The 26,875-nt window shown below is 47.9% G+C and overlaps 1 protein-coding gene across 4 annotated transcripts in view; it reads right to left on the bottom strand.

Moving 5' to 3' along the window:
* The window catches only part of LOC142765410 (uncharacterized), a 56,246-nt gene extending 30,323 nt beyond the window's left edge, over window positions 1-25,923 (bottom strand). The window contains exons 1-3 of one of the 4 annotated variants that reach the window (XM_075866385.1): window positions 25,844-25,923; window positions 25,643-25,774; window positions 5,278-5,325 (exon numbers count right to left, since the gene is read on the bottom strand). In XM_075866385.1, coding sequence (XP_075722500.1) covers window positions 5,278-5,325; window positions 25,643-25,732 — 138 coding nt within the window. In that variant the 5' untranslated portion in view covers window positions 25,733-25,774; window positions 25,844-25,923. Of the gene's footprint in view, window positions 1-5,277; window positions 5,326-25,642; window positions 25,787-25,843 lie in introns of all 4 variants that reach the window. The other 3 variants (XM_075866384.1, XM_075866386.1, XM_075866387.1) reach the window with 3 other exon arrangements.
* Window positions 25,924-26,875: the final 952 nt, after the last annotated feature.

The following is a 26,875-nucleotide window of genomic DNA, read 5'->3' as shown; positions in this document are numbered from 1 at the left end:
TTAGATTTTCAGTGTTACTCGTGCAGTGAGAGGTGTAAATCATTAACTACCTTCTTTCGTTTTGTTTCGCCTGTAGCACCTGCGTGCCGGAAACGCTGTGAATCTCTCTGGGAAAAGATACAAAATGGTTAGGCTGTTGATTTGCTTCACATGTAGTAGGTCTGAGTTTGTTATGGCTTCGTTATCAGATTCTTGATTTTCGCGAATGAGCACACCGATTTGAAACTTCTGAAGAATTTTATCAGAACTGTGACCTGGTATTCCTTGAGGTCGGTTGAGCTCTCTATGTTTTTTGTGCCTCGAGTCTTGCGTGGTTTGTTTCTCGTGTTTCCTCGCCATGGCTCAGGTCCAGAGTTGGGTGCAGCTGCTCAACATCTACAAAGGGCAGATCTACGTTCTCTACAGAGTTCTTTGGTGCTGCAATCTCATCGAGACCTCCTATGGTGGTGGACGGGCTGTTATATTTGGCCTTTCTGACATGGCGCCGCTTGTACTTGAGACAGTAGCAGAACAGCACTCCCAGAAGTGAACCACAAGTGAGAACGACACGCAAGACGTACTAGAAATTTTGCACTGCAGCCCTTTTTTCACGTAGAACCCTTTGTACCTACCCGACTGACTGGCGACATATGAAAGGCTGTTTACAGTAAACACTTCTTAAAAGAGATGGTTATATTTGTACGTCTCTGTACGTCGCCGTGCCGTGGACAATAAGCCAAGTGACTGAGAACCGTCTGTGGAACATTTTCCAAGTTCTCCGTGGTGCCTAATACTGCTGTTTCTACAAGTCATGGTCTGCCTGGCACCACATAGACATCACTGCAACGGTCTACAGAGTTGATTTTTGCGTAGGACTCAACGTCTTCATGTTGTGCTGTTTCGTTCGTGGTGTGTAGTGTTTTCTCCCTCGCCATGGGACGAACTAGGCATGCTTCTTCCCTATTTTCTCGGTCGGAAAGAAGGCAGCGTTTCACCTTTCTCTTTCGGACGTGGAGGTGAATATGGCAAATTTCATTGAACTGTCCTGGCCTCCATTGTTTTTCATGTAGGGTATCCTGGGAAGGCAGGATATAACGCGAATGCCGAGGCGCTCCCAAGAAGCTCTCACAAGCTCGCAGAAGCTCCCATCATGCTTCCGTCGAGAGCTTTCATGATGCTGCTCTCCTTATGTAATAACACGCTACCGAAATTTAATTAACGTAATTAAAAGTTACTCTGACTGTTTTCGCTCCTCTGGGCAAGCACTGGTTACATCAGTTTCAAAAATAATAATCACACTTAAAATAGTGGAGATATATCAAAAAGATCGCCGATGAACTAGAAAATTGTGGTGCTTGATTTCCTGTTGGTAGTAGACAAGGTCATCATATGTAGTAGGGATGCCCAAGGGCGAGCAGATGGTTGGCTCACTTGAAAAAACAGCGCCAATAACGAGGGACAAGAGAAAGAAGGATACAGACAGCGGCACTGACTTACAACAAGATTTATTTGCTAGAACCGCACAATATATACTTGGGGAGTATCTGACAAAAAAAAACAGAAAAATACAAAGCAAACAAAACAGAATTCACCTAACAACCACGTAGTCATCTCCACATTGCACCATGAACAACACGTGTGTGAACGTTCCGAAGGAAATCTATTTCTTTTAGTGATAGCGCAATCGAAGGCCTGCTTGACACAAGCACTGCCCAGCCTTTCTATTTCTGAAGCCTTATAAATTTCACGGATCATCTGGTCCCGATGACGCCTAATGACGGTACGAGCTGAAGTTGATGGTTGGGCAAAAAAGATAGATGGCGAGAAAAACCTTAGCATGGAAATTTTCTTTAACGCGAAGACGCACAAAGTCAACTGTCCTTTCCGTGTTATAGTATCGGAGGCCAACTCGTGGCAAAAAATACTGGCACAATTTCTTCAGGGTAAACTGATGTTATTAAGCATAGACGACCCATTCCTAGCTAAAAGTTCTGATGATGTGATTTCTGTGCTGAAAGATAACAAATTTTATGGCTACGAGGTATGCTCTATACATAATAAAGATCTGTACTACTCATTGCCACACAGTGAGCTTCTAGCTTGCATTCGCGGGTGCATTGACAGTTTTGGCGTAGTCAATTATCAGAATGCAGTAGGCATATCTGTTGAAGGTTTTATGGAACTGCTAGAGTATTACCTGAGGTCGACATTTGCAGAATGGGACGATCATATCTACTTGCAACGTCAAGGGGTGTGCATAGGATCATGCCTTGCGCCCATTTTGAGTGATTTGTTTTTAGCCAGCCGTGATCGTGCCATTCAGAATTGCTTGGGATCCACTTCTGTTAAAAGAGTGTTCCGCTATGTTGAAGATTTTCTTGTGTTGTTTCAAGCTGGAACCTCGTCAGACGGTTCGCCTTTGACTAGTATTTTAGAAATTTTCAGTAAGTGCCTTTCTCCGCTTGTTATAACACATGAAGTTCCGGGCAGAGGAACCATCAGTTTCCTAGATTCGATGTTAACATTGAGTCCTTGCCACGTGTGTTGGGCCTATGAGCCACGCGCTAACAAGCCAATCCTCCCTTTTGGTTCAGCACATTCGAAAGTGGTGAACCGCGCTATTGCAAAAACTTGCTACACAAACGCTCTGCGAAAGTCCTGCTGTCACACCATTCAGTCCAGCTTTAATCAGCAAACTAAACGCCTTACAGAAGCTGGTTTCCCGATGTACGTTTTGACCGCCGTTGCTGAGTGTCTACTCCGAGAAATCAGAACGAGCCCAGAAAATAATGCTCAAACCTGTACAAAAGATAAGGGACGGGAGAAACGAAACTTCGTCGTTATTCCCTATATCCACGGCGCCACCCACAATCTCAAAAAAGTGGCCAGCAGGTGCGACGTAGACCTGGTTTTTTCTGCCCCAGAAAAACTGGCTAGGTGGTGCAGGGCCGTGAATCCCGGTTCGAGGGGTGAGCGAGGCTGCAAAATCAAACATCGGAAGAAGTACGTTCCATGCATTGAAGGGGTAGTGTACTCTCTACCCCTGTCCTGCGGCAAGTGGTACATCGGCCAAACAGGCAGGTGTTTAAATGAGCGGCTGAAAGAGCACGCTCACAATGTCTCCTCTACAGTTTCGGGCCATCTCGGCATTCATTGCCCAGACTGCGGTTGTGTCCCTGATTTTCAGCTTGGTACCGTTATTAGGCGTCATCTGGACCAGATGATCCGTGAAATTTATGAGGCTTCAGAAATAGAAAGGCTGGGCAGTGCATGTGTCAGCAGGCCTTCGATTGCGCTATCACTAAAAGAAATAGATTTCCTTCAGAACGTTCACACACGTGTTGTTCATGGTGCAATGTGGAGATGACTACGTGGTTGTTAGGTGGATTCTGTTTTGTTTGTTTTGTATTTTTCTCTTTCTTTGTCAGATACTGACCAAGTATATATTGTGCGGTTCTAGCAAATAAATCTTGTTGTAAGTCAGTGCCCCTGTCTGTCTCCTTCTTTCTCTTGTCCCTCGTTATTGGCGCTGTTTTTTTAAGTGAATAATGTCGTACCAACTCGCCCAGGCAACCACGTTAGCAGATGGTTGGATTATACTGAGCTCGAGCATGTGATCAAAGTGTTGTCGTGCTACTTTCCTTTTTTTTGGTGAACAGGTGGCTTAGGCGATTGTGAACCGGGGTTCCTGTAGTGAAAGTATGGTGAATGGCATTGTGCTTCGCGACAACACGGTTCCGTGGTGGTCGCGTGAGCTCGGTAGGAATTTCAAAGATTAGCTGTAAAACACGCGGTTCCCGTAGGTATCACGAGCGTAGGGCTGAGAAGAGGACGCTTAGGTGGCTTTTGCCACACTTTTGATTATGATAGGGTGTTCTGTATACGCCGGTCGCGTACCCAAACAAGCATTCCAAAGAGATGCTAGAAGTCCGCTTTCAGGATAGCAAATATTGCATCGGGTATGACAAATAACCACCTGAATGTTGTCTTGAAGCACAGATCAAGCGCAAAAGAGAGGTGCTCGTACGTCGGTATTGTCGCCTTATTTACCGCTTGCACAGACGACGAGCTCGAGCCTGTGCGATCTCAAGCGACGTCCACAGCATGCTCATGTCTGCGCCAGTATCGACGAAAAGAGGGTGCCTTCCCTGCAATCAGTCAGGAATAAGATATACGCGTACTTTTCTCTGAGCCGATACCACCTGTTGCCCTTAGTGCTTGCTCATTGCGTTCCCCAATTTCGCGCACACTGGAACACAGTTTCTTGAAGTGCCACTGAACGTACAGTTGTACCAGCCCACCTGTTGCTGTTGTTCTGCAGCACAACACCGTGTTGTTTGCTTCAACCTTACTTCAGTGCCGCAATGGTGTTAGTGAGATAAAAAAATTAGGCCTGAAACCGCAGCAAGACTGCAGAAAGCGGGGCTTTGGAAGCGCTGTGTCAACTGCTGGTGAGGTGACAGCCATAAGTCAGTCAGCTAGTTCAGCTATTCACGTCCATCTCTTCGAAAGCCATGACACCTACCCACATGGTCGCGGACATTCTCTGGCGAATTAGCTCTGTCGAGGCTTGCTGTACTGCCCGGTAGTTGCTGCATCTCGCTAAACAGTTGGCTTGGTGAGCGGTCACTCACTTCAGCCTCACGTAGCAGGCCAATTAGTGCTTCTTTTAGCACTCGTACGCATCTTTTTCTTGTGAGGCAAGCAGAATTTCACACACCTCACTTCCTGTGCAGACGGAATACTTGCCTCAACTTGGTGGTACTTAGTGGTGTCGGTGTGGTGTTGCGGCGAATTTAGCTCCCACCTGGATGAACCAAATTTTAAAAACAGGGAAAGCTTCTAATCTACTAGAGCCACTGGCATGCTGGTGACAGCATCGTGACACTCAATGCTCAGGACAAGCGTTCACCAATTTTCGGTACGCCTGAGAGATGCAGCGGTGAAGCGTGTTGCTGAGGGTCTGAATACCAAGTCACTGTATTGCTCGTTCAACACTGTGTACTCGGAGACTGGTTTGCTTTTCTTCTTCATTTCCACGCCTTCGTTTGTAGAGCGGAAAAACGGTAAAAAGTGTCGGTCTACGACACGGTGGCAGCAGAATGTGCAGAGCCATGGTGTACCTAAAGTCCACGAGAAAGCTTACAAAGCTACTTATGAAGACAATGTAACAACTTATAGAATAAATATATATGCAATTCACGGGCCAGAAGCATAAGCGTAAGCGTTTTGAGGCGTCTGCTATCTCACCTACAAAAACAATTCTCAATAATTTCAGTGCATTAGAAGAGAACTTACCTCACCTGGACGAGGCCTCATCATCCTCAATATTGATAGTAGCGACTGCTGCATGAACAACAGAATAACAATCATGATTGAGAAGTATATAAGCATACAAGGTATGAAAAAGTGTTTGTTGATAAAGGTCTCCTTTTTAATGAAAAGTAGTAGCTCTGAAGTAAGATTTGCTGTAAAAACATCAATTGCAATGGTTCAAGCAATTGAATTCCACAGCCACATAGCCCGAAAATTCAAAGGAATCCAAAATGGGTGTTTTAGCTGTGATTTAGCATTTTAGCGTGAATTAAAATTCGTCAGAATGGTACAAAATGCGTACCATAATGCAAGTACGTTTTCAGCACCCAAAGATATTTACGCAGTGTGTAGTTTTTTGTGTCGCCGTTTTTTCATTCCTAATATTGTCACTTTTTCTTTGTACACTTGTGATCGAAAGCACGCAAACCCACGAAATCGGTTGATCTCAGGAGAATAATCAAGCCTTTCTTTACCGTAGGGGTTTTTCTGGCGTGGACAAAAAAGAGAGAAAGCACAGCCTGTTAACTACCGTGCGAGAATTCGAAAATGCAAGCGCCAAACATACGCGCAAACTTGGGTGAGGCATACACGGTTTAAGCGCGGGACATTTTTTGCTTGTACTCAGAACCCGGGGCTGGCATACATGGCGCGGCAGCTGCGTTTTTTGCCTCCGTAGTTTGCAATGGCTGATATGCAACGACACACGATGTGCAACGGCAGGAAGAAATTTCGCGGACAACCAGCCTTCTAACTTGAGCCCAATACTGTTTCATTAAGCCTAAAAGCTGCAAAAAGTGCTTGGTAGTAATTCACCCAAAGTTCAGCGAGGGTGGCGTTTATGATTGGCAGCCCTTTGCCGTTTCAAATACGCCGCAAGTCTGACACCCATGGCAGGATAAGAAAGGTTCATCAACAGTGCACACATGCGCTTTGCCTTCCTCTTCTATTAACTCTCACCCCCCTTACTCTCTGAAACCCCGTGTTTCCTGTAGTATACGTCACCTTCCCTCTAGTATTTATCTCGATTTATTCATAGCCCCTTGCGGAACTGTACCAGTACCACCCTCTTGCGGTTCAACGCCCTTGCAAAGGCTCGTTTTCAATTCATATTGAAATGGCTGAAAATCCTGTATGCCACAACTGTGGCCGCTAGAAGACGCTACAACAAATCCTCGGCGACTGCCCTGGCTACAATACTCAAATGAAATCACTTCCAGCCCCGTTAGCTCACATAGATCGTACACCGATGACAGCGGACGCCATTCAGGAGTGTCATGCAGAGAGGCCATAACGAGTGAAGGCGATAAAAGCAGTCCTTAGCTTTATAGAAGATAAGAAATTCCGACCGGCGGTGATAGACTAATAGTGTTATGATGACTGTGAATTGCGATTTGGAGCATGCGTTCTCTCCTATCTCGCTATCCTTCTTCCCAACTTCCTCATCCTTGGCCCCAATGTAGGGTAGATGCATAGTGGTCGTTTTAGACTTGTTAACATCTCTGCCTATCATATCCCTCCTGCTCTTCCCTCACAATGCCTCTTCCACCTTGCAATACTATACAAGGCTACACAATTTACTCTATCGCACCTCGTGTCCCTGCTGATCATCCTCACTTCATTTTATGACACATTTCTATAATAAACTACGCAGGCTATGCTATGGTTAATTTTGCCTCCTCCTGCATTCTCCTTTGCCTCCTTTGCCCCTCGCTTGGTTGATATCAATCTGTATTACTCTCACCTCTTTTCCGACATCCCTAATATAATATAATGCACTCACTTTGTTCAATATTATTCATAAATAACAGACAATGATGACAAGAATCATATAACGAGTGGTTAAATGTGTATGTGATGTAAAAGCGAAAAAAAAGGCCTGGCCTGCGCAAAGACACAGCACAGTCACACCAAAAGCCAGAAGAGCGGCCTTTCAGTGCAGTTTCTAAACACTTACTGGGTAACTGTTGCAAGCAAACTTGCTTCGTGCCCACTACAAGTTTTTGATAATTATTTCTGGGTAGCTGGCCGGCATTCGCTATGTTATCCTTCGCCATCCACTAAACACGTGCAGGGAATTTTGTGCCCATTGTTCGTGCAGTGGCTGATGACGATGAGGCGCTATACCTGAAGTGGGTATGCGCCACATTTATGAGGTGATCAAGAACAAGCTGTTGCAGTAAGTCGGAGCATTGAGCGACGCGACCGGTACGTATTCCGCTGTTCTAAAACACTTTAAAGTTGTATTACCGCGATTTTTTGCCCCACATCAAGTCTACCTAGGGCAAGTTTGCAAACAAGTCACAAGCACCGGTGTGGCTCAGAGGTAGAATACTGGGCTGGCACGCAGCGAACCAGTGTTCAAGACCCACTGGGACCTCAATACGTCTATTTTTAAAGACGATAGTCTTTCTTGGGGATCTTCAACGATAAAAACGTTGGTCTGCCTATCTGTACATTTGTCTGTTTGTCTGCCTTCACCGATACCTCAAACGGCACCAAACGGCCAACCCTATCTGCAGCACTCACGATTATTACTCGAGGTTTAGCGTCCATAGTTGTGCGATTGTCAATTAAAAAGCACATATTGCGCATCTCTGAGGGGCCATGACAACACGCCTATGTTTTGTATGTCTGCCTTTATACTAAAAGAGGCACACACAAGTAACTCTGAGGACTGTAGCATTGATCGCTCTGCGCTGAAAGTGCAACGCGATGCTCAAAAATTTAAGTGTTTCGAACGCTTTGCTACGACGACATGGTGGTGGCACCTGCCTGTCGCTTTGCGTTCTACACCTTATCACTTCCGAGACTGGCACGCATCTTTCTCCGCGGGTCTGCGCAGAGAAAGATGTGTGTGCCCGAACCATGAAGCAAGTCGACTAGTCTCACTTCAACGTGTACTTTGATAGCGACCACTACCTCCTGACCACTGCCGTCCAAGCTAGAAGAACAAAATAACGAAAGTTTTCTGAGATCAGGTCTGAAAGTAATGAGCAGAGATATCAGGTCTATCAGGAGCAGAGATATCAGGTCAGAGATATCAGGTCTGAAAGTAATGAGCAGCTTTCTTTCGAAAAGTAGACGGCGCACCTTAGAGAGGACATCCAGGCTAGCAATCAGGAGCTCCACGGACATGCTTGTATAAAACGATGGACATCAGACGGCCCCGTACTCTCGAGACGAAAGAGTTCAGTCTCTCAGTGATAGCTCATTGATTGGCTTCTTGCGTATCAGATTCTGTCATTATTTCTTCAAGTCTAGGTGAATCGTACCTTGCCAAGCACTTGCACATCCTGCACGATGCCGGGGGGGGGGGGCGCACTAAGTATAAAGCCTGTTTCGATCTTAAGGCTCTCTCGTTGTAGTACCCTCCACTTATGGTTCCCTCATTTTTGGTAGAAGGTATTCGAAATCCGTAAATAATTGCATTCGGCGATTTCCACTAGTAGCCCTTGTCTCGCATTCCTAGTACCGATGCCATAATCTCGTACTGCCTGGTATTCAGCCTGTTCCTTCCCTATTTTTGTACTAAAGTCTCCCATGAGTATAATATATTGTCTTATTGCCCTACTCATTGCTGATTCTACGTCTTCATACACGCTTGTAACTGACGCGTCATCATGGCTGGACGTAGGCGCATAAGCCTTCACTACCTTTATCTTGTATCTCCTATTTTGTTTAATTACGATAACTACCACCCTTTCATTAATGCTATAGTATTCCTCAATAATGCCAGCTACGTTTGTGACCATAAAGAGGCCCACTCCCAGTTCTCTTCTGTCAGCCAAGCCCCGATAGCAAATGAAGTGCCCATTCTTTAGCACTGTATAGGCCTCATCTGTCCTCCTAACCTCACTGAGCCCCATCACATCTCATTGATCGCCCTCTAGCTCCTCGAATAAAACAGCTAGACACCTCACTAGATAAAGTTCTAGCATTAAACGTTGTCATGTTCAGGTTCCAATGGCGGCCTGTCTAGATCCAGAGATTCTTAGTACCCTCTGGTTCGTTGCAGATCTGACCGCCGCCATGGTCAGTTGCTTCGCAGCAACTGGAGACTGAGGGCCGTCAGTTTATGGACGTATCACTGTAGAAGGTAGTGGCCACCTACTGCCCCAAGTTGGCCAATCTTTTTCTGGTGAGGGAGTGCGTTACCGGCGGTGGTCACCGGTAAGGCCACACTCCGTGCCTCTAAATGCAGTTTCATCACCACGTGGACTCTTTTAATCTGGTTGGGAACTGCGCGGCATCGGGTTTGAACCACGGACCTCTTGCATGCGAGGTAGATAATCTAACCACTAAGCTATCGCTGCATCTAATGGGGAGGCTTTAATATTAACCTGAAGGAGATGCGCAATGGGGAAACTTGATTGAACGCTTTGAATTGTGTGGTTGGTCTCACAATCGACGAGATGTTTGTGCGAAAGCTCAAGAAATTTAAAGTACATAGAAATTAGCTATGATTGTTGGTACAAGCTCATCGGCATTAACGAATTTAATTGAAGTTCGCGTGTTTTACAAATGCCAAGCATAACAGACTTTTGCTCGTAGGTATATGTCACTGACGTTTTACCTTTAGAACAACTGGTGCCGTGTGGCTTCGTGTATGGTCCTCTAGCACATGAGGAACAAAACACGTTTTAGCACCTGTGTCAGTCAGATACAAGAGAATAATGGTGTGTTTTTGGACGTGGAATACCCTCCTGTATATCACATACGAATTAATATAGGCGGCCATCAGTGCACAGCCCCTCATACTTTCCGTGAATTTAGACGACCGAGGGCATGCATAAGCAAGCGCTCCGTGCCGGTGGTGGTACCAGCAAATGTTGAGAACAAGAAAGGGCTATTTCGTTTGGTTGTTGTGTGAGTGTGTTGGCGCAGCGCCTCAGCGGTCTGCTTCGAGTAAGGTTAGTTCAGGAATCAACTTGACCATATTGCTGTGGGGCTTCCTGTTAGCTTTAAAGATGTCCCTAAACACTTAAAGGTAACTATGAAATTTATTCACGAAAAGAGCCTATTGCGTCACAAACACAATGCCGCAAAATGTCAAGAATTCGACCAGTACGTGTAGAGTTACAAAAAATTATAGCACTCTGCAATCGCATTCTCTTTCCTATCATCCAAGCGAAAGCGCTGGAGGCTAAGCAAGGAGGGATAGCAGGGGCAAAGAAAATACGTCACGCGCACCTCCTGAGCTTGAGCACTATTTTTTGTAGAATTAGCTACACTGGCCTCGCTGAGCCAATTTTGCGTGGCAGTGGTCTGCGCATGCGCAATGATACTCCGCCGTCACCGCGCGTGGCTCCGAGCCGGTGTGCGCGCGATTCGATGTGCTGCGCAGATGATCAGTGGTGTCACGCACCGGAGCCAGCACCTCCCTCGCACTCGGCCACGGCCACGCGAGACTCGCCGCCGCCGGTGTGCGCTTTCCAAGGAGTGCCGTCATAGCCTTAGTAGACATATAGACGCCGACGCGCGCGCCTTCCCTGTGCAGTCACCATCTGACACTGCACTGGAGCCGCTTGATAGCGCCTCTGACAGGCGTTTGCCACTGTGGTATAGCCATGGAGAAGGAGAGTGCAAATGCTGCTCAACAGTGCATTAGAGCGGAGAAGCTTAACTCATTGGATCCCAAAGTAGTTGCCCGGCAAAAGAAATATACGAGTTTCATTTCAGCAGCAGTAAGCATTATAATCAAGCTAATCCTAGACACACTGGAAAGCTAAGAATAATCAGCTGAACCTTCGCTAACGCTACGTATATCCTGGAATAGCTGAGCTAAGCCACTGCCATTTTTTTATCGAATACAAGGCTTTTTTCGCGTGATAGCGCGCGCATGCGTGAACAAGTCGTGGCCTCTTACGGCAGTTCCTGTAAAAAGCATTCGTGAAGTGACCAAATGAGCCAATGACTGATAGATGGCCTTCCACACGTAATTTATGAGCGTCTTCTGTCATGTCTCGAGAGAATAGAAATCAGTTTTAAATGATTCAGACAATTTACTCTGCATTCCAGGCCGCGTGCTCCGCTTTATTATTAGGCTCGCTTGTTCCCGGAAGCCTTTGCTATCGATCGGTAGCGCTTTTTGACAATGTCTTAAAAGTATTTTCAGGGCCCCTTTTAAGTCACTGGTCCAAAAAATTGTCGCGGATCGGTGCAAACAGTGACGGGTCACGTTATCTCTCGATAGCAGGTAGTAACAAGGAACTGTACTCTGTAACTTCGTCGCCAATTTTTTTCTACTCGGCCAAGGGAATCTGTCGACGACACTATAAACATCTTCTGCACATACTGCGGCAGCCAATTTACGCATAAAAATTCAATCCAAGGCTGTGGACAGGTTTCTCATAGGAAGCCGCATTCGACCCTCCAGTCATGTTTGATTTCCTTTCGAGAGCTCCTCAATACTGAGAAGCTGCTGCATTCTACGCTGTCTCGATTCCTTTGTCTGATGTAGAGGCTATATTTTAATAATGTTGTAAGGGTTGCCAGGTGCCAGATAGTGCACAACGTGTTTGACTATCACGATAACGACAGGTACAATTACATCGAGAATATTGTCATAACTTGCTCTTTAGAATTATATTTTGTGTGATATTAAGGCCACAGAATAAGCTCATATCTGCTCATCAAGACATTATTTTATCTTCTGAAGTATTGAAATTACCGAGATTTTCAAACGTTCGGGTGTCATTTCTTCCACTAGAACGTCATGAGATAATCATGTTATTTACTATACAACTAAAGGAAGCAAAAAACTGGTGTAGTAGACCGTTTACGCTACATTCATTTCACAAGTAGTGAACTTTAACTATATATTTCAGTGTTTAAATCACCTTCATTTATTGTCAAACAGTTTGGGTAACACAATACACACCAATCCAGAATGTGTTTTCCTGTTACAAAAAGAATTATCTGCAGCACACTTAGAACGCTTTCTACACAGCATCGAGAGTAACTTTAAGAAATAGGAAGTTAGTTCTGCACACAATCTGTTCCTATGTCATTATAGTCATATTTATGAACGAGATTACAATTGGAACATGAACAACTTGTTTGTTTTGTTCAACTTCAAAGAAAAGCTCCAAGTTATGGTACCAGATCCCAACACCACCTTCAAACCACGGAAAACAAAGACATGAATAAACGATGCCTACATAGTAAAATGCCTACTTACTAAAAGCTATAAATCGATACAGTTTCATTTCTTACAGCCTCCTCCAAAAAACTTGAAATGAATGTAGGTGGTTTCTTCATAGATTTATGCTGCAATGTTTGCACATCATCGATTTTATTACCTTTCGACATGAAAGTGTGTGAAAATATGTTGAAGCAGCAGTGCACCCCTGTATGTAAATATGCGTGTGTGTGAGTGGCTTTGTGTTTGTAAAATCATAATGCCACGTTCCATTTCCCAAGTTTTTGTTATCGTCCCAAACCACCACACGATTCTCAGCGCAAACCGCGCCTGCAGTTTTCGAGAAGGTTCCGGACTGTAGTAGATCATTTCGATAACATCACGCCCACTGTGCGAACGGTACAGATTGTTCTGGAATCTACGCCACCGCCAGCGATAACGCTAGAACATTTGGCAGCAAGAGTATAAATGCCGACGCGCTCCGCCGCTTGTCAGTTGTTGATCGAAGGCCGACGCTCCGTTCGCCACTATCAGTCCGAGACTGCTATCTGTTTAAGACTGCTGCTGTACTTGGACTTTCCGTTTACCGGGCACGGGTTCGCCCAAATAAAGAGGTAAATCCCAACATGAAGTCTCTTGTCTTCGGCCACGTCACGACCCCGTGACATCTGGTGGAGGTGCTGCTTCGTTCATGTACCGGACGTCCCCTTCAAGCCGTGAACCCATCCTACGACGCGGAGAAGACACCGACGCCAACCAGGAGCAGCGAACAAGCCTCCGACAGCAAGGGCCACACCGGAGTATGGGATTCTACAAGACAATGCGCGGATGACCAAGGCCATGACAGCGACTGCAGCGACAATGACAACCGCAGCGTCCCAGCCTACGATGGTCATGAATCAACCCAGGGAACCACCAATTTTCCATGGGTCATCGTTCGAAGACCCGGAGTCCTGGCTAGAAACATATGACCGTGTGGCCGCCTTCAACCACTGGTACAATGACGAAAAAAGGCGTCATGTGTTCTATTTGGAAGACACCACAAGGACCTGGCTCGAAAATCGGGAGTCCACGCTCCGAACGTGGGATGTTTTCTGCGGCACATTCCTGCAAACGTTCGCGAGCGTCGCTCGCAAAGACAGGGCCGCTGCTTTATTAGAGACCCGGGCTCAGCTACAAAATGAAAATGTCGCCATTTTCATAGAAGAAATGACCCGACTATTCCGCGACGCTGACCCAGACATGCCTGAGGAGAAAAAAGTTCGTTTCCTCATGCAAGGGGCCAAACAGGAGCTCTTCGCGGGAATGATGAGAAACCCACCGAAAACCGTCCAAGAATTTGTAGCCGAAGCGACCACTATCGAAAAGACCCTGGACATGCGCAACAGACAGTATAATCGTCGCCTGACTGCAAACTGCGCTGCTGCTCAAGCCAGTTACTCCGGAGACCTGCGTGAAACGATCCGAGCGATCGTGCGGGAAGAGCTGCGCAAGCGGTTGCCTTCGGAGCAGCCTCACGTGGATTCAATTGCCGACATTGTGCGAGAAGTTCGGCAATCGCTTCAAATTCCCCACGCACCACTGCCCGAGCCGGAAGCTATGAGCTACGCCGCTGCACTGCGCCACAACGCTCCTCCCCGTCCACGCCAACACGCCGCCCCATCGCACTTTTGTCGACAGACGTCACCGTCGCCACCACCCTCACCCACGTCATACCGTTCGCCAGCGGCCCACCAAGCCCAATGCACCGATGAAGACTGACGTCTGGCGCACCCGTGACCATCGCCCGCTCTGCTACCACTGCGGCGAGGCCGGACAAACATTCCGCCGTTGCCAGTACCGACAAATGGGACTGCGTGGCTTCGCCGTCAATGCACCGCGTCCACAGCCAGGAGAACGACCACGTGACATCGCCGACTACCTGACAGGAACTCGGTGGACACCACGAAGCCCTTCGCGTTCGCCGTCGCCCAGCCGCCACACATCACCGCACCACCGGCAGTACTCTGGCCCAATGCGGGGCCGGTCTCCTAGCCTAGCCCGTATTTGGGAAACTAAGGGCAGCAACCGGTGGAGGTGCGGTTGCTTTGCGACAGAATACGGAAGATCCTCCTCCTCCGACGACACCGCGACGGAGCTTTCCGAACACAACGCCAACCAGGCAAAGCCCTGACGGCGAAAGCTCACTTACCGAAAGATGCCTGACGACGCAACATGGGAGCAGCGGAACAAGCTGACGAAGCCGTGACACGACCCCACGCCCTAACTGTAGTGTGAGACGGCGAACTAGTGACCTCGACGTTCTAATCGACGGCCACAGTGTGACCGCTCTCGTCGATACTGGAGCCGACTATTCTGTCATCAGTGTGTCGTTCGCCGCGAAGTTGAAGAAAGTTAGGAGAGCTTGGAAAGGCTCTGAAATCCGCACAGCCGGAGGTCATCTCGTAACGCCTGCAGGAATCTGCACAGCGAGAGTCACCATTAACGGCCGTATTTATCCTACAGACTTCGTAGTCCTACAGCGTTGCTCGAGAGATGTCATCCTTGGCATGGACTTCTTATGCCTCCATGGTGCTGTCATCAACCTAAAAACAAAGTCGATAACGTTATCCACAAAAGAAGCACTACCGCCGCGCACGCCGTCAGGACACCATGCCTTAAATGTGCTGGAAGAACAAGTCACCAATCCGCCTCGCTCAAGCGTCATTATTTCAGTCGGCGCTCCTAAATCACCTGTCTTGAAAGACGTCATTGAAGGCAGTCAGCATGTGTTGGTCACCCGAAATATTTGCGTTGCAAGAAGAATTGCAGAGCTGCGGGGAGGCAAAGCAACGGTTATGCTCATGAATTTCAGCAATGAGTACATACATGTGAACAAAGGAACAATGGTCGCATACATCGAAGAAATTGTCGAAGCCACCACTGCTTTCGCCCTCGCCGATTCTGCGGAACCTGCTCAGAGGAACCAAGCCCCTTCCATAGCTTTTGACGTCAATCCCAGACTTCCAAACGATAAGCAAGAACAGCTCAAGGCCCTGCTCCTGCAATACGAAGATTGCTTTTCGTCGTCATCGAAAATTCGGCAGACCCCAATCACGAAACATCGCATCATAACCGAAGAAAATACCAGACCACTCCGTCAGAGTCCGTACAGGGTTTCGACGCGAGAACGTGAGGCCATGAAGAGACAAGTTGATGAAATGTGGCGGGATGACATTATCAAGCCGTCCAAGAGTCCATGGGCATCCCCCGTGGTGTTAGTGAAGAAAAAGTATGGGACCCTACGTTTCTGCGTCGATTATCGCCGCCTGAACAAAATCACATGGAAGAACGTGTGTCCTCTCCCACGGATAGACGACGCACTTGATCGGCTCCATAACGCCAAGTACTTTTCGTCCATGGACCTCAAGACTAGCTATTGGCAAATCGAAGTCGACGAAAGAGACCGAGAGAAGACGGCGTTTATAACACCGGACGGCCTCTTCGAGTTTAGGGTGATACTCTTCAGCCTTTGCTCAGCGCCTGCAACTTTTAACGCGTTATGGATACAGTACTGGCAGGATTGAAGTGGTAGACTTGCCTTGTGTACTTGGACGACGTCGTCGTGTTTTCCTCGAGTTTCGACGCGCATCTTCGGCGCCTTGAAGGTGTACTTCAAGCCATCAAGACTTCCGGACTCACACTGAAGCCAGAAAAGTGCAGATTTGCGTATGAGGAGCTCTTGTTTCTGGGGCACGTTATCAGCAAGTCTGGAGTTCATCCCGATCCACGGAAAATAGCCACCATTGCCGACTTCCCGCCGCTCACTGACAAGAAAGCCGTACGCCGATTTATGGGCCTGCGCGCCTAATATAGGCGGTTCGTGAAAAACATCGCCGATCCTCTCACTTACCTTACCAAGACCGACGCGGAGTTCAAGTGAGAAACGCCACAGGAACACGCTTTCCAAGAGCTTAAACATCGCCTCCAGACGCCTCCGTTACTTGCCTATTTCGACGAATTTGCCGTGACAGAAATACATATTGACGCAAGCAGCGTAGGTCTTGGCGCCGTTTTTGTGCATAGGACTGACGGACGTGAAAGGGTTATTAGTTACGCCAGCCGATCGCTATACAAAGCAGAAGCAAATTATTCCACAACAGAAAAGGAGTGCCTCGCCATCATCTGGGCTACGTAGAAATTTCGCCCCTACCTCTACGCCAGGTCCTTCAAAATTGTGAGCGACCACCACGCCTTGTGGTGCCTTGCCACTTTGAAGGACCCTTCACGTCGCCTCGCACGATGGAGCCTGAGACTTCAAGAATATGACATTGCTGTCATTTACAAGTCCGGCAAACAACACTCCGACGCCGACTGTCTCTCTCGTGCGCCTGTCGACCAACCACTACCCGACGACCCGGATGACGACTACTTCTTGGGAACGATAACTACCGACGACTTCGCTGAACGACAGCGGGCCGACCCGGAACTTAAGGCTCTAATAGAATACCTCGAAGGCAGGACCGCCGAAGTCCCGAAAGTATTCAAGCGCGCACTTGTGTCGTTCTTTGTACGAAACGGTCTTCTACAAAAAAAAACTTTTCACCGCTTCGAGCTAAGTACCTCCTTGTGGTGCCTTCAGCTCTGCGACCAGAACTCCTGCAGGCCCTGCACGACGATCCGACGGCAGGGCACCTCGGTGTTTCTCGCACGCTCGCGAGGATACAAGAAAGGTACTACTGGCCACGTCTTACCACCGACGTCACTTCTTATGTGAGGACATGCCGGGACTGTCAGCGACGCAAGACACCGCCGACAAGGCCAGCGGGACTTCTGCAGCCAATTGATCCACCTTGCCGACCTTTCCAGCAGATTGGTATGGACCTACTGGGGTCGTTCCCGACGTCGGCTTTCGGAAACAAGTGGATCGTGGTAGCTACCGACTACCTCACCCGCGACTCCGAGACAAAAGCCCTGCCAAAAGGCAGTGCATCCGGGGTAGCTAAGTTCTTCGTCGAAAATATCGCCCTACGTCACGGCGCCCCGGAGGTCCTTATCACCGACAGAGTAACGGCATTCACTGCCGACTTAACTCAAGCGATCTTGGCATACAGCCAAACAAACCACCGCCGGACGACAGCGTACCACCCACAGACCAACGGCCTCACCGAGCGGCTTAACAAGACGATCGCCGACATGCTGTAAACGTACGTCGATGTCGAACACAAGACGTGGGACGCCATTCTTTCGTATGTAACCTTCGCATACAACACGGCGGTGCAGGAGATGACGCAGATATCTCTATACAAATTTGTCTACGGAAGGAGCCCGGCAACGACGCTCGATGCCATGTTACCCAACGTCACCGACAAAGAAGACCTCGATGTGAGCGAGTACCTTCAACGCGCCGAAGAAGCTCGACAACTTGCGCGTCTCCGTATCAAGAATCAACAGACGACTGACAGCCACCGTTACAACCTTCGACGACGCTTCGTGGAATACCAGCCCGGTGAACGTGTTTGGGTGTGGACGCCGATACGCCGACGTGGACTAACTGAAAAGCTTCTGCGACGGTACTTCGGACCGTACAGGGTGGTTCGACGTCTCGGCCCACTTAATTACGAGGTTGTCCCCGATGGCATCACGAACTCTCAACGACGCCGATCGCGACCTGAAGTCGTCCATGTCGCGCGCCTCAAGCCGTTTCATGCGCGTTAACAAACTGAAACAGCGTTTTTTGTATTATTGTTGTATCGTAATTTACTTATTTTACCTTCTTTCATTATTATTGTACCTTCGTCTTTAGGTAAAGCATCGGGACGATGCCTTTTTTCAGAGGAGAGCAATGCCACGTTCCATTTCCCAATTTTTCGTTATCATCTCAAAACACCACACGATTCTCAGCGCAAACCGCGCCTGCAGTTTTCGAGAAGGTTCCGGACTGTAGTAGATCGTTTCGATAAGATCACGCCCACTGTGCGAACGGTACAGATTGTTCTGGAATCTACGCCACCGCCAGCGATAACGCTAGAACATTTGGCAGCAAGAGTATGAATGCCGACGCGCTCCGCCGCTTGTCAGTTGTTGATCGAAGGCCGACGCTACATTTGCCGCTATCAGTCCGAGACTGCTATCTGTGCGAGACTACTGCTGTAATTGGACTTTCCGTTTACCGGGCACAGGTTCGCACAAATAAACAGTTAAATCCCAACGCGAAGTCTCCTGTCTTCGGCCACGTCACGACCCCGTGACAATATGAACGCTCTAGAGTACGTACCTGTACGTATTGTAGTGAAGAGGAATGCCCACTATTGAAGCGACATCGACACGTTGACGCGAGACACGAGCTAAGACTGCCTGTTTGTTGCTGCGACGATGCCCGTACACCCGGCCAGCTCTTGCTGCTTTTGTACAGACGCTGATACCGCTTTTGACCTTGCATATACATTATATTTTGGTGGAGGTGCTGCGGTCTTCCCCAGTCCTGGAACTGCGTAGTCGAAAGCTGCCATCCGTCATGCTTGACGACGCTGTGTTCACACCCCCACCGGCTTCGCCACGCAGGAGCTGTCCCGGTGCCCAGCTCTTGCGAGAACCCGACATCTTCAGCGGCACCGACGAGAAAGACATTGAGGATTGGCTGGAATCTTATGAAAGAGCCAGCGCTACTAACAAATGGGAGGATCCCACAAAGCTTGGTACCGTGATGTTTTATTTAACGGATGTTGCCAAGCTGTGGTACAGAAACCACGAGGCGGATATCCCCACCTGGACGACCTTCAAAGCCTGCATCGCAGATGTTTTTGGACGCCCTGGTGTGTGCATACTTCGCGCAGAACAACGTCCATGAAGCCGGTTCCAACAAACTGGCGAAACATTCACTAGCTACATTGAGGACATCCTCGACCTCTGCCGGCGTGTCGACCCGATGATGGTTGAAACTGACAAGGTACGACACATCATGAAAGGCATTTCCGACGACGCCTTTCAAATGCTGCTCTCGAAGAACCCTGTCACCGTCTCTGAGCTCATCGAGTTGTGTCAGAGTTTCGACGAGCTCCGACGACAGCGTCTTCTCACGCGACGCCCTAACGTCGTGGATGACACACTCTCAAGCCTAACCACCACATCTGACCATGAGTCCCTGCTATTGCAGATCAAGGAGTTTCTTCGTGCTGAATTTGCTTGTCAGCTATCGCTGCTATTGACAGTCGGCCAACCAAAGTCACCTCTTCCAGCAAATCTTCGCCAGGCCATCCAGGAGCAAGTTTGCGTGGCTCTTCCATCTGCCCGTGACGCTTCAACGTTGCCGACCCCCGTTGCCTGTGCCGAGGTAAATGCACCTCTAAGCTATACTGACGTGGCCGCTCGACCACCTCTTCAGATTTTTTCCTCACTGCCATCAGCCGTGCCACTGCGACCTACTACTGCTCGGTTCGCTCAGCCAAGGTCCCCCCAGATTAGTGGACAATCGGCCCATATGCTTTGCCTGTGGTTTACCTGGCCACATAGCGCGATACTGCCATCGACGCGTCCCTGTCTACCGCCAGAGCTGCCACCAGAGCTTCGAACCTGCCCCTTATGTGCCATCGCGCCCTTCGTTCACGAGATCTCAGCCTCCTGAACAGATGTCATCATACGCTGACCACCGCCTTCTGTTAACCATCGCTCGTCATCACCTCGACGCCGCTCGCCATCCCCGATGCGTCGTCGTCCTTCATCGCCGGAGCGGGAAAACTGATTGCCGCAGTTTCAGAGGCAGTAACTGCGTCGCCCGCGAAAAGACCAAGGCCTCTCTCTTCCCCAACGAATGTTCTCGACGTATATGTGGACGGCGTCGCTACACTCGCTCTTGTCAACACTGGTGCCGCAGTTTCAGTGATCAGTGCCAGACTCTGCCGCTTGCTCAAAAAAGTTATGACGCCAGTAGCAAGTATATCACTTCATACATCCAGCGCAGAGCGCGTCACGTCAGCCGCGGCCTGTACTGCTCGCATCGCTATTGATGGCCTCATCTATGTCGTTGAATTACTAGTTTTGGATTCCTGCTCCCATGACCTCACTTTGGGTTGGAACTTTCTCTTCACTAACAAGGCCGTCATCGACTGCTCTCGCGCTGAGGTAGAATTTTAAGTGTTCGGCGACGACCCGTTAAATGATGCTCTTGAAACCGAGGACAAACTATTTGTTGCTGAAGACGTCATCATACCGACGCACTCTTTCGCCCTTACCATGGAATCTTGCAACTCGCTCGCTGAGTCAAGTGCCCTTTTCACGCCATCTGCCCTTTTCGTTCGCCGCAAGTGTTCGCCGCTACCTTATGCCCTTCTAGAACTTCATGATGGCGTCAGCAGACTGCTCATCTCGAACCTCTTGTGATGTCCTGTAAATTTACATCTGGGTAAGTGCGTCGGGTGGGTTTACAGTCTCGACCCTTCTGCAATTTTTGACATGTCGACTGGTCCTTCCGCCAAACACGAAGTCGCCGGAATAACTTGTGCCTCTTCGCCGCAGACTACTAGGCCTGACGTACTCAGCAGCTCCATCGCCGACACGTTAATCACTTCGCAACGTGCTCCGCTTCTACGACTGCTGGAGAAGTTCCGTTCTTCCTTTGACTGCCAGCATACTCCCCTCGGCCGCACGTCCACTCTGTGTCACAGCATCAATACGGGTACCAATGCGCCATTGCGTCAAAGACCCTATCGCGTGTCCGCAGCCGAGCGCCAGGTTATTGATGACCAAGTAGCTGACATGCTCAAGCGTGGAGTCGTCCAGCCTTCGAATAGCCCTTGGGCATCTCCAGTGGTTCTCGTTAAGAAGAAGGACGGGTCAATTCGCTTCTGTGTTGACTACCGTCGTCTTAACAAAATTACCCGAAAAGACGTTTATCCCTTACCGAGAATCGACGATGCCCTTGACTGCCTCAAAGGTGCGGAGTACTTCTCTTCTATTGACCTACGGAGTGGCACTAGAAAGTCCCTCTGGCACCTGAAGATCAGCCTAAGACGGCCTTCACACCTGATGGCCTTAACGAATTCTGTGTCATGCCTTTTGGTCTTTGCAACGCGCCCGCAACATTTGAGCGGATGATGGATAATCTTTTGCGTTGCATGAAGTGGAAAACATGCTTGTGCTACTTGGATGACGTAGTTATATTTTCACCAAATTTTCTAACGCATCTCCGCAGGATAGATGAAGTACTGCAGTGCCTAACTGACGCCGGCCTTCAGCTCAACCTGAAGAAATGCGGCTTCGGCGCAAATCAGCTCACCATCCTCGGCCATGTTGTCTCTAAACACGGTATTCTTCCTGACACCACCAAGCTTCGGGCAGTTGCATAGTTTCCTAAACCTGCGTCTCTGAAGGATCTGTGCAGCTTTCTTGGCCTCTGCTCCTATTTCCGCCGCTTTATTCGGAAATTTGCGATGCTCAGCGCCCCCTTGACAGAACTTCTGCGCAGTGACTCGAAAAGTTACGCTTGGTCACCCGCCTGTGACAATGCTTTCAAAAAGTTGCGCCGCCTCTTAACCTCGCCGCCAATCTTGCGTCACTTTGACCTGACTGCTCCGACTGAGGTACACACCGATGCCAGCATTGTTGGACTCGGTGCGGTGCTCGCGCAGCGCAAATCGGGATTCGAGGAGTACGTAGTCGCATACGCAAGCCGTACCCTCACCAAAGCGGAAAAGGACTATTCTGTGACAGACAAGGAGTGTCTGGCAACTATATGGGCTCTAGGTAAATTTAAACCATACCTATATGGTCACCCCTTCCACGTATTCAACGATCACCATGCGCTTTGCTGGTTATCCACATTGAAATACTCCTCCGGCCGTTTAGCTCGCTGGGCTTTGCGGTTGCAAGAGTTCGACATGCGTGTTGTCTACAGGTCTGGTCGACGTCACACTGATGCCGACGTCCTATCACGTTCACTTGTGTCCTCCGAAAGCTTTGCATGTCTATATGCCGTGGACGAAATGGTTGCGTTCCCAGAAAACTGCGACATGGCCTCTGAGCAACGTAAGGATGACTGGATCAGCACTCTTCTGCGATTCATTTCGGACCCGTCGACTTCTCGATCTTCTCGAACGTTGCGCCGTCAAGCGGCTCACTTTGAGGTCTGCGATGGCCTCCTTTATTGCAGGAACTACAAGTCCGACGGCTGAAAGTGGTTACTCGTCATTCCACGCCATCTTCGTGCTGCAATATGTTCAGCTTTCCACGCTGACCCTCAGTGCGCACATGCGGGCATCTTCAAAACATACGCTCGGCTTTTCTCCCGGTTTTATTGGCGAAGCATGTACACCTTTTTGCGCAAGCACATTCAGTAATGCCCGCAGTGCCAACGACGGAAAGCTCTGCCTCATCATACCCCTGGTCCAATCCAGCCAATTCTTGCCCAGCCAGGCCTTTTGACCGCAATGCGATCGATCTGTACGGGCCTCTTTCATTCACGGCTTCCGGAAACCGTTGGATTGTGGTCGCTGTCGACTATTTGACGCGATACGCAGAAACAGCCGCTTTGCCTGTTGCTACAGCACGCGACGTATCCTCTTTTCTCCTGCGGAACTTCATTCTCCGTCACGGCGCACCGCGTGAACTTCTCAGCGATAGAGGACGTGTATTCCTCTCTGAAGTCGTCAACGCACTCCTTGTCGAATGCCGTATCATTCACCGGACTACCACCGCCTACCATCCGCAGACAAATGGCTTGACGGAAAGATTCAACCGTACCCTAGGGGACATGATATCAAAGTATGTTGCCTCAGACCACTCCAGTTGGGACCTCCTTCTCTCGTTTGTGACGTAATAACACTGCTCCACAGGCAACTAAGGGCTTTTCGCAAGTTTCCCGTTATATGGCCGAGACCCTTCCACCACACTAGATACCATTCTACCCTACCACCCAGATTCCTCAGAGTCTACGCCTATCTCTGAAGCTGCCCGCTGTGCCGAGGAATGCCGTAAGTTCGCCCAGTCATTTACAACTGTCGACCAATGGAGACAAAAATCTCGGCGTGACGATAACCAGCCGTACTCTAACTTTGTTCCGGACACTCTTGTGTGGCTTTGGGTGCCCGCTGTGTCTACAGAACTTTCCTCGAAGCTTGTTTCAAAATACCAGGTACCCTACCGCATTGTGTCGCAGACTTCACCTGTTAACTACATCGTCGAACCCGTTACGCCATCCACAGACCAGCGCTTTCGGGGTCGTTAAACTGTTCACGTACAGCGGTTGAAACCTTATTACGATCCGCTCGTACTCTCTTCACCGTGAGTCGCCAGGACGGCTCCTTTTCCGACGGGGGACGAAGTGTAGTGAAGAGGAATGCCCACTACTGAAGCGACATCGACACGTTGGCACGAGACACGAGCTAAGACGGCCTTGTTGTTGCTGCGACGCTGCCCGTACACCCGGCCAGCTCTTGCTGCTTTTGTACAGACGCTGATACCGCTTTTGATCTTGCATTTACATTATAGTATATATAAAACTTCCTCATGACCATATATGAAAGGTTGTAGACTAGTCGAGCCGTCCAGGGAAAGCTTTTTTATTACAATGCCCCCATTTTCATTTCACAAATATGGCAAACAAAGTAAAGGTATCCCGAAATTGCAAGTGCGCGGCTGACATTTTTCAGGTGCAGGATGTCGGTGTGCTTATTGCTTCAACGCACTAAAACTTGGAAGTCAATACCACTTGAATCACAAGCTAAATGTCCCACATTGAGAAAAAGAATGCATATATTCAACACTGAAGGTCTCTTAGACAGAGTCTCTTAGACAGAAAGTTGCAGAGCTAATTGTTTTAAAGGCAGAAGAGCTCCCCAAATGGACTTCCGTTTAGCCAGCATTGGTTCAGCCTTAACACACAATTCTTGGGCTCAAGAAATGGGTCTCCACAGGAAAACAATTAGGGACGTAATTCTTACCTTGAGGAACAAAATTTTTCTTAGCAGAGAGTAATGCTTGTTCCGCAATTGCACCGTCGGTGGCGACTATTGTTTACAAAAAGAGACAATATGTGCATGTGTAAAATGCTTCGCCGGTGTCACTGTGTCTCTCATTGATGCAGCATGTTTGCTTAGGTTGAAGATAAAGTGTCTTCTTTTCTAAAAATTGCATATTTCCGGAAAAAAGAATACTTGACACCCGCGTGCGCCACTGTATTGTGGTATAGTCGATACTTTGTAAAATATTGGAGTAATTAGATTAAAATACATTTTGCAAATGTGTTTCCATGCAACAATACGCATACTCAAAAGTACCTTTAATATAGCATATATATACTGCTACAGCTCAATACTACCAACCACTGCTGCTCAGCTTAGTTTCTTCGATCAATCGGAATTATCCTTTGCCACGTTTACTGAAGAAATCATAGTGGTCATGAAATTCTGTGAATTGATAAAAGCCTGAGCAGGTTCAACGTTCGCGTTTGACATCCGGGTCAACGATAGTGCATTCACATGAGTCGTTTGCCACCCCACATATAATATTTTATAGTAGTTTCCAAATAAATGACTGTAAGCTCCACAACCTTCCTCTATCGTACTCGGCTTGAACTTGCGCAGCAGCTGAAGCGCAACTTCTTCGTCGTCGCACTTGTGGCGAAGGCTCGTCACACGTACACTAGTTCGCCTGCTGTGATGTTGAGGCTGTATGAACCACTCACTGTCCAAGCAGCCATTTCTTGCTTCATTCCAGAACGCTCATAAATTGGTTAGCACTCCGCTGATTAGAATTCTGATGGGCTCACGTCTACGATGGCCTCTCAGTTTTCTATACATGAACTCTAGTGATCCTCTCTATGTGTAGAAGCCATCACATTGAATTTCCCGATGAACTCCGAGCAATCCTAGTTTTCTTTAATACACTTGTATGATTTGGTAAATACGTGTTGTGAATGCGGGTATTTCTCACGTGTGCTAAACGAATCTCCTAGTATATCGAATTAACGAGGCTATGAAAACAAAGACGTGTAATTTGTGTCTAAAATTGGCCCAACTGAATTTTCCCACTATGTTCACATCAGAACAATTGTTGTAGCCCAATCTTTGTGGCATAGCGGTATTTGGCTTCAAAAATATATAGGTTTCACTCGGCGATACAATTTCTGCAAACTGTTTGGAGAAAAGTAGCTTATTTGTCAAACTGAGTGCTTAAACATACGTCAAAAGTCTCAGCGCTTTATAGTTTGTGAATTCATATAGGCCTACTTACTTTTCCTTCACGGCATGTCGACTTTCCCACTAACATTGCGAGCCACAATGTGGTGAAATATAGAGCAAAAAGTCGCACCAAAGTGCTCATAGCTGAGTACAAAGGGTCCGCTGACGGAGGCGAATCAAATACCTGTTTGCGAAACTGGTTAAATTAGGTTAGCAAGCAATAGCAAGGGTCGTCAATAAGGTATATTTTTACCGTGTGCAGAGACGCTGGCTAGAGTGCTTTAGCTCAGGCCTAACTGTCTTCAGTCTGAAAAATTACACGCCCCCCTCTCTCTAATATACGCAAACGCATTAGATTTCTAATCACTTATGAAGATCGCTGATGACGTTAACATTGATTGTCTGCAATCCCTAACTATTGCTTTAGGTGTTATTTTTGTTTCAATAAACGAGTGGTTTAAGGCTGTGCATGTGTCCTTTTTTTATTGGTTTTAGGCATACATGATCATCAAACATATATTTGAAGAATGTATTGACTTCCAAATGGAAAGGCGTTTAAGGTTATTTAATACCGCGTTAAAGACCACAAGAAATGTTTTGGAATTGCAGCAAATTATTATTATGCTGAGGCTGCGTTTGCCCTTGTATCTCAAAACACGCTCCTCAATTCTAGCGGTCGCTTGTCTTAACTGTTATTGCATCGTGAATTGCGAATGAAGTTAAAGGAAAACAAAACAACAAATAAGCATAAGCATTGTTCATTTTGTCATTGCTATGTAAGCAGCCAGTGAGGGACATCTTCCGTTAGTATAGAAAGTTCTTTTTTTTTACGGAAAAGCAGCCCTGACATACTAAGAAACAGAATGAACAAAACAAATTACATGAACTTCGTTAGGCGTTTCACAAAGAGTGGGCGTAGTAGGGTGGGAAGACTTATACTTGTTGAAGGCACTTTGTCATCCTTGGCATGCGACATTTGTGCAACATCGAATCACTGACGTAGCTGGCGCTCTTAAAAAGTAGAAAATCGAAAGACGATACCAATGATAATGTGAAAACCATAGTAGAGAAGTAAGCGCTGAAATGTTAAGATGAAATTCATTAGGTTGACTGGCGCTAGGGAAATAAATAACCAAGCCGCAAAGAAAATATTTGTAGGCTTACTAGAAACGTGAAGAAAATTCGTACATGAAAATACGCATGAAAATATTTCTATTGTTACGGGGAGAAAAAGCTTTACTGGACAAAGTACAGAATGACCTCGGGCGGACGAGATGGCGTTCAG

Source organism: Rhipicephalus microplus, chromosome 6 (genome assembly GCF_043290135.1).
Source record: "Rhipicephalus microplus isolate Deutch F79 chromosome 6, USDA_Rmic, whole genome shotgun sequence".
Lineage (NCBI taxonomy): Eukaryota > Metazoa > Arthropoda > Arachnida > Ixodida > Ixodidae > Rhipicephalus > Rhipicephalus microplus.
The sequence above is the reverse complement of the archived record's forward strand: the minus strand, read 5'-3'. Positions and strand labels throughout refer to the sequence as shown.